We start from the raw sequence: 17,786 nt of genomic DNA, 5'->3' as shown, positions 1-17,786 counted from the left end.
GCCCTGTCCTTGATTCAGTGTGTTCTGTTGTCAGATATACACCACAGAGCACAAAAGTTTTAGATACAACTAAATAATGTAGGTAATAATAATTTTTTAAGATATATTTTAAACAATTAATTTTGCGAAGGAAAATTACCTATGAATGAGAATTTTGGAAATGAATTTTCTTATATTTCATCAACATCATATTATGTTATTAATTTTTTACATCGAAAAAATGTAACAAAGATGCCAACGTAGTTGCAATAGTTTTTGTCATCAAATATTTTTCTATCTTTGAATATTACAAATTAAATTATGGCTGTGTTTGACCAAAGCACATAATTCTTGTGATGCCTTGTTATTAATAGTTGCCAACCGCTAGAAATAGTTTCTCATGTGAAATAAACAATTGGTGTTTGGAATTGATATTTCTTTTAGAATGTATAAAAGTGTAATAACACTGTCAAAAGACACTACTTTACAGTCTTCAACCAACAGTATAAATTTAAAAAAAATTATTATAATCATTGATGGTATATAAAATATAATATTTTAATGTTACTAAACCAGGTAGTACTATCAATTTGGCAACAATTGGCACTATTTGTTCTGTACTGCAAACTAAGGGTAAGGCTGACTATATAAAATGTAAATGCAGTATTTTTTTTCCTGAACACGTACCACATACAGAGCTTCCAAAGCTCCGAGCAGTGATGCCAACTGACACGAGGGAAACCACTTGTGTTCAGGCAGAACCAACAGTGGGGCTTTGGCCCCCGCTTCCAACGCCCTGAAAAAACAGTAAAAAAATTATCACTTCTCTATGATCGCGAGGTCACGAGAGATTTATTTATTTAATGTAACATGCCTGTCTACAGTTTAAACCAAAACCTAATCTGATAGGCACAACATACTGAACACACATATACTAGCAACGCAACATGAAAACAAATCATGAAATATCAGTAAAGCACCTTGCTATGGCCTATGGCTGCGGCTATGGATATGGATATTGATATGGCTATGGCTATGGACCTATCCCTGTATTTTACTAGCATGACTTAGGGAAACCAACAAAATTTAAGAATCAGTACCTAGAACAGGAATGGTTAACCTTAATTGGTTAATGTGCTATTTTTTATGAGAAAAATTTTTTTACACAATGTGCCCTCAAAAAATCTTGACTTAGTGATAATAATAATGGATAAAAATATAACTAGATGCTATTTATTACCTTAAACTCTTTTATTTACAACTCAAAATTTGTACAGCAATGGAAATATTTACTATTTTATGTTTATTTAAATGAAAGAAAAGATTGGTGTGATTGCTGCAGTAGCAAATTAGATATTTTATATTTTATATTTATATATCTGTATATATTTTATAGGCTCGTGCTTTGTTACTTTTAGCGATCAAGTGCATAGATTCTTTAATTATTAGCGTGCCCCAATTATTTTGTAGCGTGCCACACATTTCACTGGTTCACCATTTTTGTCACCTGGAGCATGATCATCAGACTAACACCAGAAATACAATAGCTTGTCAGGTCCAGCCATCTTCTGTCTGTCCACCGTCCATCCATTCATTAACCGCAGAGCCATTTACAACACGCTGTTCATCCATAATTTACGACACTCCGTCCGTCATAATATTATTCCATTTAAATACTGCCAAATAATGAGAAAACTTAAATTTTGGAGAAAATATATATTGTATAGTTAGATTAGTTTTGACAATCATGTAAGCTATGCACTTGTAATTCATTAAACACAAATTTTTTTTTCACTGTGGTGTTTAAACATTTTCAGAGTTACCACACATAACCAATTACACTTCTATGACACTAACAATTTTGATGACAAAAAAATATTCAAATTTTAATAAAATATATGTTGAAAAATAATTATGTAATAAACTAAACAATAGAGATGTACGAACCTGCAAATTTTTAAGGCGAGTCGAGTCGAGTCGAATTTTACAATAATTACCTAGTTCGAGTTGATTCGAGTCGAGTTTGTAGATCATAAATTCAAGTCGAGTCGATTCGAGTCTGAATTTTTATTTGAATCTTTGACACATAAGTCGAGCTTGAATATTTTCACTTTATTGCTAAGAGTCCTTAGATGGTTGTCTTGTTATATCATGGCCCACTTAATCAAATATATTTAAAATACAAGTATTAATACAAATAATTCATTTAGGTTAAATTCTTAACTGATATAATACAATTCAATAATTGAGGTATAGAGCATAGAATAAAAGTATTTTCGGAATTTTTAAATTTTATTTAACAAATATCGCCCAAATGTGAAAATTAAAAAATTCGATATATCCTCAAGTATTTGGAATTTCTTATATCCGCCAGCTTTAATGAAAAGAGGAATTTAAAGAGCATATAATAAAAGTATTTTCAGATTTTTAACATTTTTTTTTCGCAAATACCACTCAACTACATATTTACCTTATTTTGAACCGAACGAGTTAGCTGCGGCCTGTAGCATTCACGAGTCAATAAAAAACATTGAATATAATTTAGGCTTGTTGGCGCGAAGGTTAGGGTAAGTTTCACATAATCATTAGAACATTTTTGAAAACTTTCACTTATGGGAAGTGTAAGGCCGTGCAACAATTGGCGCAACATTACAATAAACGTTCCCATAACAAATATAATACATTTAAAGATTTTTGCTACAACACTAACGCCGTTATGTTGCCGGCCAATCGCAAGCTGGCACTTCCAACCAATACATGCTTTTGTATTTGTATTGAATAGTTACACTTTATAAAATACTTTATACTTCATAATTAATTTTAACTTGCCACTTAACTTGGATAGCAAACAATTATACAAAACGCAATCTCGCCGAACGTAATAATTTAAACAAACACGGAAAAAAAATTCATGTTCGCCAACCTATACTTCCTAAAATTAGTGGAGCAAAGTTTTTTTAAATGCCATTTCATGATTGGTGGCGTATCAGTCGCAAACATGCGCACAAATATAACGCTACAGTTAATTTATTATTGTAACGTTGCGCCGATTGTAGCACGGATTTACTAAAAAAAAAAGTAATATTTCTGCCGATATTATGATTATAAAATTTAATTCGTGTTTTGTTTATTAAAAATGTGTTCGTCTTCTTTGCTATGTGGTCACACCTGTTAAGTTGGTAATATGTAAAACTAAAATATAAATAATATGGCCGATTGTCGTCATTGTTTGTAAGTACGTGATTCGGTCTTACGTACGTATTTTTAGTGTCGGCCGAAGTCACGTAAGGAGATTTTAAGAATTTATTGTAATTCAATTTTATTATATTTTATCATCGAGTTTTACCCGAATTTCCTTTCGATTTTCGCCCCGTCGAGTAAAATAAACTCGAATGCCGAGCCGAGCCGAGCCGAGCTGATGCTACTCGCTCGACTCGACTCGAATTTTCGAGTCTCGGCCCATCACTACTAAACAATTAAACAAACTTTAAAACCTTCTAATATAGTATAATTTGACATGCAAATCCTTTGCAGACATTTGGAGGTTGTAATTTAATCCGTCCGTCTGTCCGTCAAAAGTATGAAGTCACCAAGCTTTTGTCGATCGTCCGTCAATCATGTGATCTTCCGGCTATCAGATGACTTGAAAAAGTCCATCCGTCCGTCTGTCAAAAGTTTGGTGACTTCATACTTTTGACGGACAGACGGACGGATGGACTTTTTCAGGTCATCTGATGGCCGGAAGATCACACGGTTGACGGACGCATGACGCTGTAGTTCTGGCTCACCCCTGAATTAACGGCATCAGTTTTTACCTGGTAACCCCAGAGCTGGTAGCCTCCGCGAACGAGCGCACATCGTGGTAGTCCCTGACCAGCTTCCCCACCGGCGAGTAGACCAGCCGGCGAGCGGGCAGCCCGACTTCGAGAACCGAAATGTGCTCTTGGATCGCAGAATCAAGCTGGTCACACAGACAGTAACCATCACTGTTTAACAGTACACTCTCAATTTGTACAGCTATCAAGATCTTTGCTTTATCTGGCAAAAACAAACAAATCCTCACATATATAAATGTTAAATAAAATAGAAACACTATAATGATAATACTCGGAAAGTTCTTAAATTGTAAAACTGTTTACATGTGCCAATAGTAAAAATATTGTATTAAAATACATTTAATAAATCAAAATACAAATAAACTTGATTAATAGTCCACAGCTGTCCTAAGTTAATTGCACTAAAGTGGAAATACAAAATCATAATATTTCTAGGTCTTCCCTAGCCATTAAAGAAGCTCTGTGAATGCTTACAAGAATTTACAAAACGCTCACAGATAAGAGTATATTTTTGCTGGAATACAAACTATTCTGATTATTTTTATTCCAGACACAGGGAATCGAATCAAAGCTTTACTTGGTAACAAAACACGTTAATTCACAACTATAGTTAATATCACGTCAAAGCTTCTTTACTAAGTTTTCCTCATCACTCTTCACACCAAAAAAAATTATTGTAAAATTGTACATTTTCTCACACGGGATGCAACATGAGACATGCATGAGTGCAGACCAACAACATTTCTGTGCCCTGAAATAAGCCCGGCCCCTGCAGCAGAAAGATTGAGATATGCCATTACACACACACGTCCAAACACGAAAATCTTGGCGAGTGAAAATTCTGATACAGGAAACTAGTCATAGTCTGTATACAACCCAAGTGTTACAAATGTCAGTTAAGATGATCCGTGCCGTTGTGATTATCACTGGATAAATAGTGGGGCATACCGCCCAGACATTTGGCTCGGACAGTACATACGTTTACAGTGGTTAATATATTTTTCTAAGCTACAAAGCTGAAGCTAGCAGCAGCAACAAAAAGTTTCTCTTGCAATTGCCACTTATCTACAGCATAAAATTACTTTAATACTCTTCAAGAATAAATAAATGGTAGGATGGAAAATATTTAATAAAGCTGGACTCTCAATGATACATCACATTCGTACGTCAACAAGCCGAGCAATTCACAATGATCCGCATGTCCGTTACAATATTTTTCTACTTGAATACCGCCAAAAACTATGAAGGCTTATATTTTTGAGGAAATCTCACTCGTAAGTAAAATTTTACCAGTTGGACAATTGAGTACACTAAAAAAAACTTATGATTAAACAAACTCTAAAATATTTATTTTAATTTATTTTCTAGTTACCATGCTTTATTGATTACTTCTGTATCTCGGGACAATTTTTTTTTTTAGACATCAGACTAAAAAACGTTTTCACAAGCAAGTTGAAAACATAATACGGAAGCAGCGTTTCATTTGCTCGACCGTCTTGAGTTAAAGCTTGGCAAAGGTTATGACAGTCGGACAGGTGGAAAATTTTTCGGGCCATCTGATTGGCCGAATGTCACGTGATTGGCGGATGGATGGAAGAGACGGATCATTGATAGTCCAACTTATCTCGACACTGTGGGGGGAAGGGGAAGTACAACAATTTTCCAGACCATTTGGGAGTTTATTTTGACTGTTTTAAAGATTCTAATATTTCTTAAATTTTCTGAGTTTTCTCGATTTCGGCCACACTGTGACCAGCTCAGGCTTCTGCACGTTTGCGTTCTCGTCGGGACGAGCGGCCGCAGCGACACGGACCTGCGCGGCCTTGTCCAAGGCTGCCTTCACGGGCCGCAGCTGCGCCTCGCTGTCCAGTTCCGTGCTGGCGACGAACACCACCGCGTCGTAGTCGCCGCTCGCCAGGTCACCCTCCTCCTGCACGGCGTAGCCGAGGCTGCGGGCACGGCGCGACACGCCTCGGGTCAACACCGTGTCCGCCCAGGTGCAGGAACACAGCCTGAACTAGCGACCGCACATCTACCCCGCTCTGCGTCTTCACGAAACACACAAACTGTCCGATAACTAGAGACCGGAAAAATTCGCGGGTTCAATGACCTTCAGGATGGACTCCAATATCCTCTACACACTCGGGCAAATGCCAACTGTTCATTGGCTGCTGTCTTGTGAGTCGTCTCGATTGTGTGGGCCTGTGATTCGACGCTTCTATGAGTGATGGGTCTCTAATTGGTCCTCAGTCTTCCAGATTAACAGTGAACCAATGGCAGAAGCAGCACTAAGGTATAATTATTAGAATTTTAGCATAACACGAAATGAATCCGCGAATTTTTCAGGTCTCTAGACTAGCCGTAACATCTCCTCGGCATCAGGGGGGTAAATGAGATGAGAATGTACCATCAAAAGAACGATCAGATGGAGGAAACAGGACTACCTCAAGACAACCCACAACAAAGTCCATCACATTTCCCCACTTTCGAGGAATCTGGGATTGATTTAAACCCGGATCGTTTTCATAGGAGACAACCAAGCTGATCACTAGACCAATGTGGCAAATATATAATACCTCTTACCAGTTCCATACCTATTCCCTTGGAAAAATAAGTGGTTCATTTCCCATACCATAAAAAAATTTATAGCCGAGTACAAATGATTATTAATGTGACACAGTGATTAATCACATAGTACACATTAAGCAAATTAAAAACCACAACTGTGGGAAATCTTGGAATGGATAGTGACTTTCATGATATTCACAATTCATAACTTATTTTTGTTTTAAGGACTTTTTTTTGTGACATATTAATTCAAAACTAAACTTGGAGATGTTTGCACAGCATTGTCAGCACATCAGGAAAAGACATAGAAAGATCAGAAACAAATAAAATTAGTTTATTCTTCTTTTAAATGTGCAACGATAATATTTGGGGAGGTGGTTCAAAATAAAGTCGTGAAGTTTATCAAGGAAATGACATTTATAGGTTCAGCTATTTTCCACAAGTGAAATTTAAATTTTTTTAGTGTTTAAGAAAGAAAATAGTACATGTTGTAAAAAAAGTTGTCAACATTTTCTGTGTTCATGTTGTAAATGGTGAAATTTGTGCTGTGAAAAATCTGCAACATTCTACTTTGTTGATTTTCTTCTGTCAAAATCAAGCTGAAAATAAAAAACAGAAATCATTTGCCAACACAACAGGCGGGAAGCAATGAGGTTATGAAACAGTGCTGTCTAATTCCACTCACGCTCCGGTAAGCAGTGCTGAAGATTCACTAAGTATATAAAACAAGTAAAAATTATATCATACACAATTATTCGGAAAAAATTTATTAAAATAAATAGTAAACAATAAATAGGGGTGTACTATTTCTGTCAAGTGGCTACAGCTATTTACAATCAAAAATATTTCTAGGGAGGTTCAGTCTGTGTTCAAATTGGCAGGTATTATAGGAAAAATGTTCACATGTCCTTATCTTGGGTAAATATTTACTTGGGCGGTATTTCCGAGAAAAAAATGTTAAAAATCCGAAAATACCTTTATTTTGTGCTCTTCAACTTCCTCTTTTCATTAAAAGTGGCGGAGGTAAGAAATTCCAAATACTTTAGGAGATATCGAATTTTTATATTTCATCATATGTAGTTGAGCGGTATTTGCGAAAATAAATGTTAAAAATCCGAAAATACCTTTATCATATGCTCTTCAACTTCCTCTTTTCATTAAAAGCGGCGGAGATAAGAAATTCCAAATACTTTAGGAGATATAGAATTTTTTAATTTTGCAATACAAGACCTGTGGAACCATTCGAGCGGCGCCATTTTTGTTATTTTGCCGTGTGTTCGTGAATACATGAATCGTGAATGCGTAATTAATAAAATGGTTGATTAGGTCAGGTCAGTTACATTATTAATACTTTCAAACTAAGCCGACATTAAAAATTATTTTGTGAATTAATTTTAATGGCTGTTTAGTTTTAAAATATTTATAATGTAACTGACCTGACCAAACAAACCCGGACAGAGGGTGAACAGTAAACTAAAATGGTCGATTAGGTCAGGTCAGTTACATTATAAATACTTTCAAACTAAGGTGATATTAAAAATAATGTGAATTAATTTTAATTATTCTTTAGTTTTAAATTATTTATAGTGTAACTGACCTTACATAACAAACCCGTAACAAAGGATGTTCCAACTCACGTAAATTTTTTTGTTACTTATTACTTGCGCAACAATATCAAAATAACAAATAAGACTTTAAAATTAGAAACGTTAAAAACTCACCTAAGTTGGAGGCGGTAATTAAACACCGTTTTAAACAATAATTGAACTAAATAATCACGTATTAGTTCATTTGAATTCTGGCCTATCACGAACAATCACGTGACATCATTATCCAATAAAAAAATAGATACTCGTACGTAAACAAGAAACAATGGTTCACGCACGCCACAGGAATGCGCTGGTTTTGTGCTGAAATTTAAAAATTCAATATCTCCTAAAGTATTTGGAATTTCTAATCTCCGCCGCTTTTAATGAAAAGAGGAATTTGAAGAGCATATAATAAAAAAAATTTCGGATTTTTAACATTTTTTTTCGCAAATACCGCTCAACTACATATGAAGAAATTTAAAAATTCGATATCTCCTAAAGTATTTGGAATTTCTAATCTCCGCCGATTTTAATGAAAAGAGGAAGTTGAAGAGCATAAAATAAAGGTATTTTCGGATTTTTTAACAGTTTTTTTCGGAAATACCGCCCAAGTAAATATTTACCTTATCTTGTATACAAAAATGGTAAAGTATTTTGTAAATCTTTTTTCCTTATTTTGTATCAAACAAAACTCACACTAAAAGTTACAAAACATTAAATTAATTATGATGAATTTAAACCTTACCTATAAGTATTGAAAATGAACTTTCTTTTTATTATTAACTTATTACAAAATTACAAATTAAACACAATAATCCAAACATGCCTAAGTAATATAACTTAGGCTGATGTTTGCCACTATAATTAGCTTTACATTTTTTTTATTATTTCAATAAATACAACTGCAGTACGTATATAACATTTTATGCATTTGAATAATTTATTTTGCCAATAATATTCAAATGTATTTCCTCCAAAAATATTTATATTTATTTTTAAATTATTTCATATTATCCATACAAAACTTAAAAGTGTTGTTAATGAGTGTGACTGCTGAATACATTCCAGAACTACAAATAAACCAATTGGAACACAGCCTCAGGAAGTGAGAACGTAACTGGAAAATTGCGATAGAAAAAGGCATTCAGTTGTCAAATGACCTGTGGTAAGTAAAGTAGGGCAGTTAAGGAAAAGTGCATTAAGATAGTAGGGCAGAATGTGCGCCACTTACAGCAAGCCCGGCTAAAAATTGAAGTTTTGTCTGAATTCAGAAGAAAAAAGAAACTTATGGTCTTAAATGTGCCTAAAAAAATTTTCTGATGCAGTTATTTTTAAGGGTGGATGAGGAAATTTGTTAAATCAAACCCTACCATCAAACACAGTAGTTAGAAAGAATAACGTACAAATTTTAAAACATTGACTTCTAAGTCATTTTTAAAAAAATTACCTATGCCACAAAAATATTTCATTAACACAAAAAAAAATTCCGACGAGGCAGCCGTGTCTAATATCAAATTCACAGTGAATTGCTTACATATATAATATAATATCAATAAACTTATTTAAAATTACGGTTTTCTAAATTATTTACTCACCAACTTTTCGCTGCATCCATTTAAATTACTTTACGAAAGGAAAATTAAAATGCCGCTTAACCTTTAACGCGCAGATTACCTCCGCTTTCAATTCGTTCACTTCAGTAGTCTGAACAATAAAATGCTACAGGCGCTGATAGTGCCTCGATAAAGCTGATAACAAGGGCGTTGACTTCGTTATCTCAAATACTTCTTTATCCCATCTGTCAAGTTTCAAAAAGGCATTTATCATGTGCACTCTCGCACTGGTGGTTAGATGCATCAACTACAGCACAGAACAGGGAACATCCAGTTTTATACTTGCAGCTGCGTTTAGCGCTACAAGCGATGGTATGCACAACTAACTCAGTAGTATACCCCAACAATGGACTTTTAAACACCAAAATGTTCATAACGACCAGGAAGTAAAACATAATAATTATTCATTACCTTACAAGAGCAAAAAAAATTTGCAAACTCGTGAATTTTTTAAAAAAATTAACTTCTATTACAGCGCTCACTGCGGAAGCGCGCAGTACTACATTGCCTCACAATACTCATTTAAAAATCCAACATCCTGGTCCAGAGCTATGTCCAGAGTCCAATTCCGGTAGCAAGGGTCAAAGATCGAACTAGGAAAACACCATGGAGTTAAGAAGTTCCCTCCATGGAAAACACTGAGTAGAGAGTATTCATGCAGAGGACAGAAGAGTAGGGAAAATGTCCGACCAATTGTGGAATATCCCAATTGTCACTAGCTCAATGAGTGTCTAAAAAAATAAATCCCAAGGACACACTCTGAGGACACAGCTAATATCGAACATTCGAACTATTGTCAGTGCTTAATTTCTAAAGTTTTAGGTGTGGGAACTCTAAAGCGGGATGCTCAGACCGGGGGGGTCTGGAATACCCCCCAGGAAGGAGGAGGGTCCGGGGGCCCTCCCCCGGGAAAAAGTTTTGAAAATTATAACTGTAAACCCGCGTTTTTAGGCCATCCAGACATAATACTACAATTATTTTTATAAAAAATTGATATTTTAATGGTGATTACTTTTTAAAGTGCTTGATTATGATGTAAGAAAATAAAAACATGAATTTAAATTGAGTTCACCCTTTGCTCCATTAACATCTTGTTGACTACTTTCACTGACCATTTTAAACAAAGCATAATATTGATCCAACGTAATTGTTTTTTAAACTTTTAGTTTTAAGTGCGTTCCCTTGCGTTCCGGCACTCTTGGGAGGTAAGGGAACGCCGTTCCCTTGCGTTCCCACTGAAATTAACCCCTGACTATTGTGGCTTAGATTTCCCGCTATCCACTCCTTTTCGAGGAGGCAACTAAGTTATAAATCAAAGGTCTGATTTCGATACTAGTCGGCAGTGGCGGATACAAGAATTTTTTTTTTTCGGGCGGGAAATAAAAAAAAATTTGTCAGAAACAAGTATAGCTTGGAAAGTTATAAAATCATTCTCATCATGCATTCCTGCCATTGTGGTTTGAGACTCCAGGTGTTGTAAGATTCACCTTCCATCACCCAAAATAACATACTTCCTTCGCCCAGATCTTACACACATTTCATAATTTCAGGGAAGAGATATCCCCCCTACCCGAATCCAACCCCTTGGGTCCACCATTGCTCGTTGAGGGAAGCCTACAATTCACAGGGATGAAAGCCACTCCCGAAAGCGGTTCCGAATTTCTGTTTGACGATCGCTCGAGAGATAAATTACAATAATTTATATCCTTTACAGCCATAGAGATTTTAAAGAATGCTAAAACCTAGCCTTACCAATCCTTAATTTTAGTTACAATAACATAACCTAACCTACCCTAACCTCATGGAAAAATAATAACAAACTATTATTTGTTATACTGACCAAACCTAATTTAAACTATCCTTTTACTTCGGTGAACTTCGGATCTGTTCGGGTTGTGGTTGTAGCTTTGAACCCCGCGAGTGGGAAACATGGTGGATGTTGCCATGAGCCAGTGGGTTGGTTTTTTCACGTTACTTTCGTTTCTCCCCCTTCCGTTCATTCTGTTAATGCTCCATACTAATCTAACCGAACCTTATCTTCTCTAATGCCTACGATGTTGATGTGACATTAAGATATCTTAATACATTATTACCTCAAATTGCACAACTGTAATCGTGCGGCGAGTGACAGAGTAGATATAACGCAAGGCACGCAAATTTAAAAGGAATAATACCTCACCATAGGATTTTGAATATTAGCCCCAGCTTAGGCCGATTTTAGAATGGCACAGGAGCGGAGATGGATCATGTAAATGGAGACAGATCTCACGGAACAGAGAATCTATAATGTCACGCATGCGAACACCAGTGGCGTAGCCAGGATTTGTGTATGGGGGGTGTTAAGAAGCATGCCGGCCCCCCCGTATTAAAGCGGGGGGTCCGGGGGTCCTCCCCCGGGAAAATTTGGATTTTAAGGTGTAAAATAGTGCCATTTTAGCAGTTTTCGGTTCTTAAATTTAAATATTGTAATGGTAAATTTTTTATTAATTTTAATATGAAATTTGTTTAAGTGATGAATAAGAAATTAATTAAAGATTTGGTGCTAGGGGGGGGGGGGGGGCCTTGAACCCCTAACCCCCCCGCCCTGGCTAAGATGGCCGCCGTGACGTCATAATCCAAGATGGCGGTCGACACCACGGCACCGCAGCCTGAAGTCTGGCGCAAGATGAACTATTATACATTATTCAGAAAAACGTTTTAGAGAAAAAAATTGTAAGATTTTCATAAAAATTTAACAGTTTCGACAGTGTGCCTATAAGGTAGTTATAAATTTTCTTGTCATTCAACCCCTGCTTATTCCACCCCTTGCAGTAACGGTTGGTCGTATAAAACATTATATCAGTCGAAAGTTCAAGATAATAATTTAATATTTTGCAACAAATCAGAACGGATTTGATAGTGTATATGGCACAGAATTGATTAACTTTTTTAAATTATATTTTATAACCCCCTACAACAATAGCTCACATTGACAAAAAAATGTTGTAGACAAAAGATTTAGGTAAAACTTATGAAATTTACAAACAATTTGGACGGATTCGATAGTGTGAATATACTAAGGGAGTTATGATTTTTCTTTAATTCTGCCCCTTTTTTTCAACCCCTTGCAGCAATGGTTCATCTAATCAAAAGTTGTTTCAGACAATAAGTTTTACATAAAAATCATAAGAATTACAAACAATTTGAACAGATTCGATGGTTTTCCTACGAAGGGAGCATTGATTTTTTTTGTCCTCCAACCCTTGTTTATTTCCCCCACCCCTTGTAGTTATGGTTGGTCGTATCAACATTGTATTTAGACAAAACAAATTTTGGAATTACTCCTACAAATTACAATACGTGCAAACGGATGAGATATTCTTCATATTATGGGAGTTACAGCGATTTTTCTGTTTTTCAAAAAACCTTCCCTTTTTCTACCTCTTAGGTCGGATATTGCTCAGTAACGAACTCGACCGAGATTTTTCACTACTATATGTTATGTGTCAGTTTGGAAGTGATTTGTGAAAAATTGCGGCAGTTATCTGAATCTTTGTAGAAAATGCGCCGTATTTCAACTCCTGAGGTGTATGTTTCGTTATAAACAAAGGTAAACACACACGTGGACAAAAAAAAAAGTGTTCTTACTGTAGACTTGACACGATTCCGAATGTTTTATTAATATTGAAAGATAATTCTTTGTGATTTATGTTCAAGGTTAGAATTTTTTTTTTTAACCTAACTAAAACTAAGTGTATTTTGGAGGGGTCCGGGTTAGGGAGGGACCTAGGTGCGTCTCAGGCCGAAGCCTATACGCCTAGTCATGCTGGTATTAGCCATGCAAGGAGAGGGTCGCATGCATCGTGTGCTAGGAGGGGATTGGCCAGCCATGGCAGCGATTGGCGCCATGACTAACTCCCCTCACTCTTAAATCTAGACTATAACTATAGATAGGTTGGGCCCAGGTAAAACCTACATAGACACAGGGAAAACCCTGGGCGCATTCATGCGGGATGCAAATTGGCATGGATTACGTGTAGGAATTTACAGGAGACAGAGGATGGTCTGGATGAAGTGTTGGACGGAGTAGAAAACAGTCTACCATGCGGGGGGTTGGGCACTTGGACTTCAAGGTTAGTGACCTCAGTGTACTTACGTAAATTTACGAAAATAGCCGTAGATTTACGAAGATACCTCGATAATATGCAACCAGCGTTGTTCGTAAAGTCAAGGCTAAAACTTTTAGCACTGCAGGTGAGGTGGGTGTGGTGCTGAACGCACTAACAAATGTTAGACGTTTCTAATCTTCTTAAGCAGCGCGAGAATTGACGGTCCTGTTCCGTGCTAATTAGGGCGTCCTTTCTAATTGTCACCGTCGTGCCATCTTGTAGGGAAAAAATGGGGGGAGGGGGGACATGGCTAAAGAAAAAAAAAATTGGTTGTCTGTAAAGTCGGTTTACGGACGATAGTTTAACGTGACGTCATAACAAAACATTGATGAAATGATTGATCCAGAAGAAAAGGAAATATCATATTCGGCCTGAGACTGAGCAGTAATAGGTTTTTACAACCAAACCATTTAGGCATTAAAAATATAATATTATTTGAGGAAGAATTTTTTTTTTTAATTTTTCTATCTTTTGTATGATAAAATCTACCTCTGGTTACTTTTATGAATAAAATTGAATAATTTTTATTTAATTATCACTATTTTGTATGGATAAAAAGAAGGAGTGAAATGAAATATACAATTTAATTAATAAATTTACTTTTATTTGCATTCATTAATGAAGTTTCGCGCGCGGTATTTAATTTTACAAGTACAAATAAAATTCGCATCGGCCGAGAATCGAACCGTCAACTTTTGGATTGTTTTTTTTAAATAGTTAATAAGTTGTTTATTCACGTGCTCTTTTACATTTTACAAGTTTGGTACATTTTTTATTGATATTCCAGCACACAGTGCTCCTTTGTCAGGGTATGTTTATGAATATTTACAGTAATTGGATTATGTTATAATTTAGTTTACTTGAGTTATAAATAAAAGGAAAAATTTAAAAAAATCTTTTGTTAAGTGTTTTTGGAGCCTTTGGTTCAATGTTTCTTCAATGGGATGTTGTCAAATATAGAAACGCTTATGATAATTACATTATTTACAGACACTTATGATAGGTACATTATTTACAGACGTTTATGATAAGTGGATTGGTAGTCAGCTATGATAACCGCACGGCCACGAGGCCATATTGAAAATTATTGTTACAGATGTTACATATATATAAATTTTGTTTTGTGTTGTGGGAGTTTTAAAAATGTATGTAGTCCGCCATCTTTATTTCTTTAGTGGTAGGCGGGAAATTAAAAATATATTGTCGGCTGCAAATCGGTGGGCGATCGTTAAATTACATAATATTAATAATTCAGACGACGAAAATATTATTGAAAAGTCAAATCGATTGTTGTTTCAATCGAGTGGAAGAGAGATGCCACGCATGCTTACAATGAGCAAAACAGGACACATCCGTAGTGGGACATCTGTAGTTGGACAATGTGCTTTACGGGACACTTTTTCGTGCGTGCAGCCGGCGTTCATCGATTTATTAGACGTTGTCACGTCAAAAAACCTTCAAGCTGCATTGTGGCCTGTTTTTACATGTTCTCTCCTTTTCTCTTAGTTTCTTTTCCTCTGGCTTCATCGTTGTGTTTTTTTATCTTGCTCGTTCCTTTACGTTTCTTAATTTTCTTCCACTTTCATTTCTTTGGTCTTCTCATCCCTCTTTCTCTTATTTAACATAACTTTTTCTTCTGATTTTTATTATTATTTTTTTATTTTCCAAAACTTTTGTCTCTAGTAGTTAGATTATGTACCCCCGGGGCCATTGGAATGAGTATCAGGATTTAGGATTCGTGACCTTTGACCCCTGACATCACCGCCGCCATATTGGATTACGTCATTTCCGACTGAAATTTTTGGTTTCATCATTTCCGATCACCATCATGGATTACCATCATTTCATATTGGATTATGTTATTTCCGGCAACCATCTTTTTTTTTTTTCGTTTGTCGGATCTAGCAACCCAGTCTTTTTTTGGTTTTTTTTTAACTCTGTCCTAGACGGAGCACAGAGTAAAACAGATCAAAGGCATTCCTAGGAAAAGGGCGGGTTACACTACTCATGGCGAGTTGAACCTGCCGTCCACCTGATTGGCTGACATCTAACAAGCTATATGCACCCGCCCCCGTCTAGGACCAAGCCCCTTCCGAAACTCACCCCCTCCCCACAGGGAAATTTCATCTTTTTATACCCTGGTGCCTTCTCTTCCCACTTACCCCCTCCCCTCACCCAACTTCACCACTTCCACCCTCTCTCAACCCGAGCAATTCCCGCTTTTATTAAATCTTCCCTTTACTAAGCTTTGCATTATTTTTCTCGTCTCGCCCCTTCATTTTTCTTGAATATATATTTCATGGCTCATCGCGAAAGGATATTGGCTTTCTTTTTTTTTTAACATAACAAAGTTGTTTCTGATTTTTTTTTTTTTTTTCATTATTCGTCTCAGCGATACAATCGCGTTAACACACCCATAAATTTTTCTTTTTTTTCTTTGGGTCCAGAAAATGATTTCTAGAGACGTGCGAAGTTGTCGGACTCGTTCTTGGAAGCTTGTGGTGTCTACTCGCCTCGCGAGCAATCCACGCACGCCACAGGAATTATCTGGAATCCCACAAATAGCCTACATCAGGGGCGTAACTGGGTTAGCGAGAAACAAAAGTATAAGTCATTGGTAACGGGGAAGGGAACCCGACAGGTTCATTCGCCCCCCGGGGCCTTAATTCCTCTCGAAGGCTCAGGTAGCATGGACCGTGTCTCATGATTGGTTGTGATTATTTCAGGCGCCAGTTTACAGCAGGCAGAACCACATAAACAATTTTTTTGTAGGTTTTTCAAATGATCTGACTTTTAGAAACCAGTCGACAAGAAATATTTTACAGCCTAATACTAAACGAAAAAAATCTTGTGTATTAGCTGCTTTTGCATACAAGAAATATGTTTAGAAATTGGTTTTAAAAAAAAATTTGCTTTGATGACACATCATTTAATATATAAAATTATTCGCCCATTTTCGTAAGAAATACTTAGTATCATATTTGAAAAAAAAAGTACTGATATATGTAAAAAAAAAAACTATAACCATGTGTTTGTTGTGCATAGTTGCAATATATATTTCTTGTAGTATTGCAAACTGTTGTCCGAAGTAATATTTTGTAAAAATAAAGGCAATTATTAGAGACCGGAAAATTCGCAATTTCAATGACCTGTAGGATATACTCCATGATCCTCTATGCACGCGGGAAAATTACACCTGCCCATTGGCTACTGACTCGTGACACCTGTTAACTGGGCCGCCAGTGAATCGATACTTCTTTTTGTTGAAGGTATTTCATTGGCCGAGTATCATTCAGATAAACTGTGGCCCCAATCACTGATGCGGTAAAAAGGCAAACGTTTTTGGATTCTAGACTTATCACGAAATGAATCCGCGAATTTTTCCGGTCTCTAGCAATTATATATTTTTTTCTTCTATGCGCCGTTCTCAGCTTGATGAGGTTGGCCTGGCGGGGGAAGGGGATTGTGAAGGGATGTTGAAGGGAGTGAGGGGTGGGGTTTATCTGGACACCCCCCCCCCCCCCCACCTCTCCCGCGGGTATGAAGAGACCGTAGAGAGCGAGAGAGAGAGAACAAACTCCGTGTTCGCGAACAAGTTGAGGGTCGAACGATGGAATAGCCCCTTCGTCCTGCGGCAGATAATCCGGTATTAGCAGCCTCGGCAATATGTTTGTTCTGCCCCCCCCCCCCCTTCCAATTTCTGTCTCTCACCTACCTCACAACCCACGAAATCCATTTTTCCAACGTGACACACAACTGCTTGCGTCATCGCGTAAGTCGGCTATAACTAGAGACCGGAAAAATTCGCGATTACAATGACCTGTAGGATGGACTCCATGATCCTCTATGCACGCGGGGAAATTACATCTGCTCATTGGCTACTGACTCGTGACACCTGTTAACTGGGATGCTAGTGATTCGATACTTCTTTTGTTAAAGGTTTTTCATTGGCCGAGTGTCATTCAGATAAACTGTGGCCCAATCACTGATGCAGTATAAAGGCAAACGTTTTTGGATTCTAGACTATCACGAAATGAATCCGCGAATTTTTCC

The 17,786-nt window shown here is 36.6% G+C and overlaps 1 protein-coding gene across 1 annotated transcript in view; it reads right to left on the bottom strand.

Annotated features, from left to right (window-relative positions):
• LOC134539035 (putative aminopeptidase W07G4.4) overlaps nucleotides 1-9,864 on the bottom strand; it is a 28,588-nt gene extending 18,724 nt beyond the window's left edge. Inside the window, exons 1-4 of the mRNA XM_063380717.1 lie at nucleotides 9,568-9,864; nucleotides 5,629-5,764; nucleotides 3,795-3,940; nucleotides 667-775 (exon numbers count right to left, since the gene is read on the bottom strand). Coding sequence (XP_063236787.1) covers nucleotides 667-775; nucleotides 3,795-3,940; nucleotides 5,629-5,764; nucleotides 9,568-9,587 — 411 coding nt within the window. The 5' untranslated portion in view covers nucleotides 9,588-9,864. The remainder of the gene's footprint in view (nucleotides 1-666; nucleotides 776-3,794; nucleotides 3,941-5,628; nucleotides 5,765-9,567) is intronic.
• Between the last annotated feature and the right edge of the window lie 7,922 nt (nucleotides 9,865-17,786).

This window comes from Bacillus rossius, chromosome 14, assembly GCF_032445375.1.
Source record: "Bacillus rossius redtenbacheri isolate Brsri chromosome 14, Brsri_v3, whole genome shotgun sequence".
NCBI lineage: Eukaryota > Metazoa > Arthropoda > Insecta > Phasmatodea > Bacillidae > Bacillus > Bacillus rossius.
The sequence above is the reverse complement of the archived record's forward strand: the minus strand, read 5'-3'. Positions and strand labels throughout refer to the sequence as shown.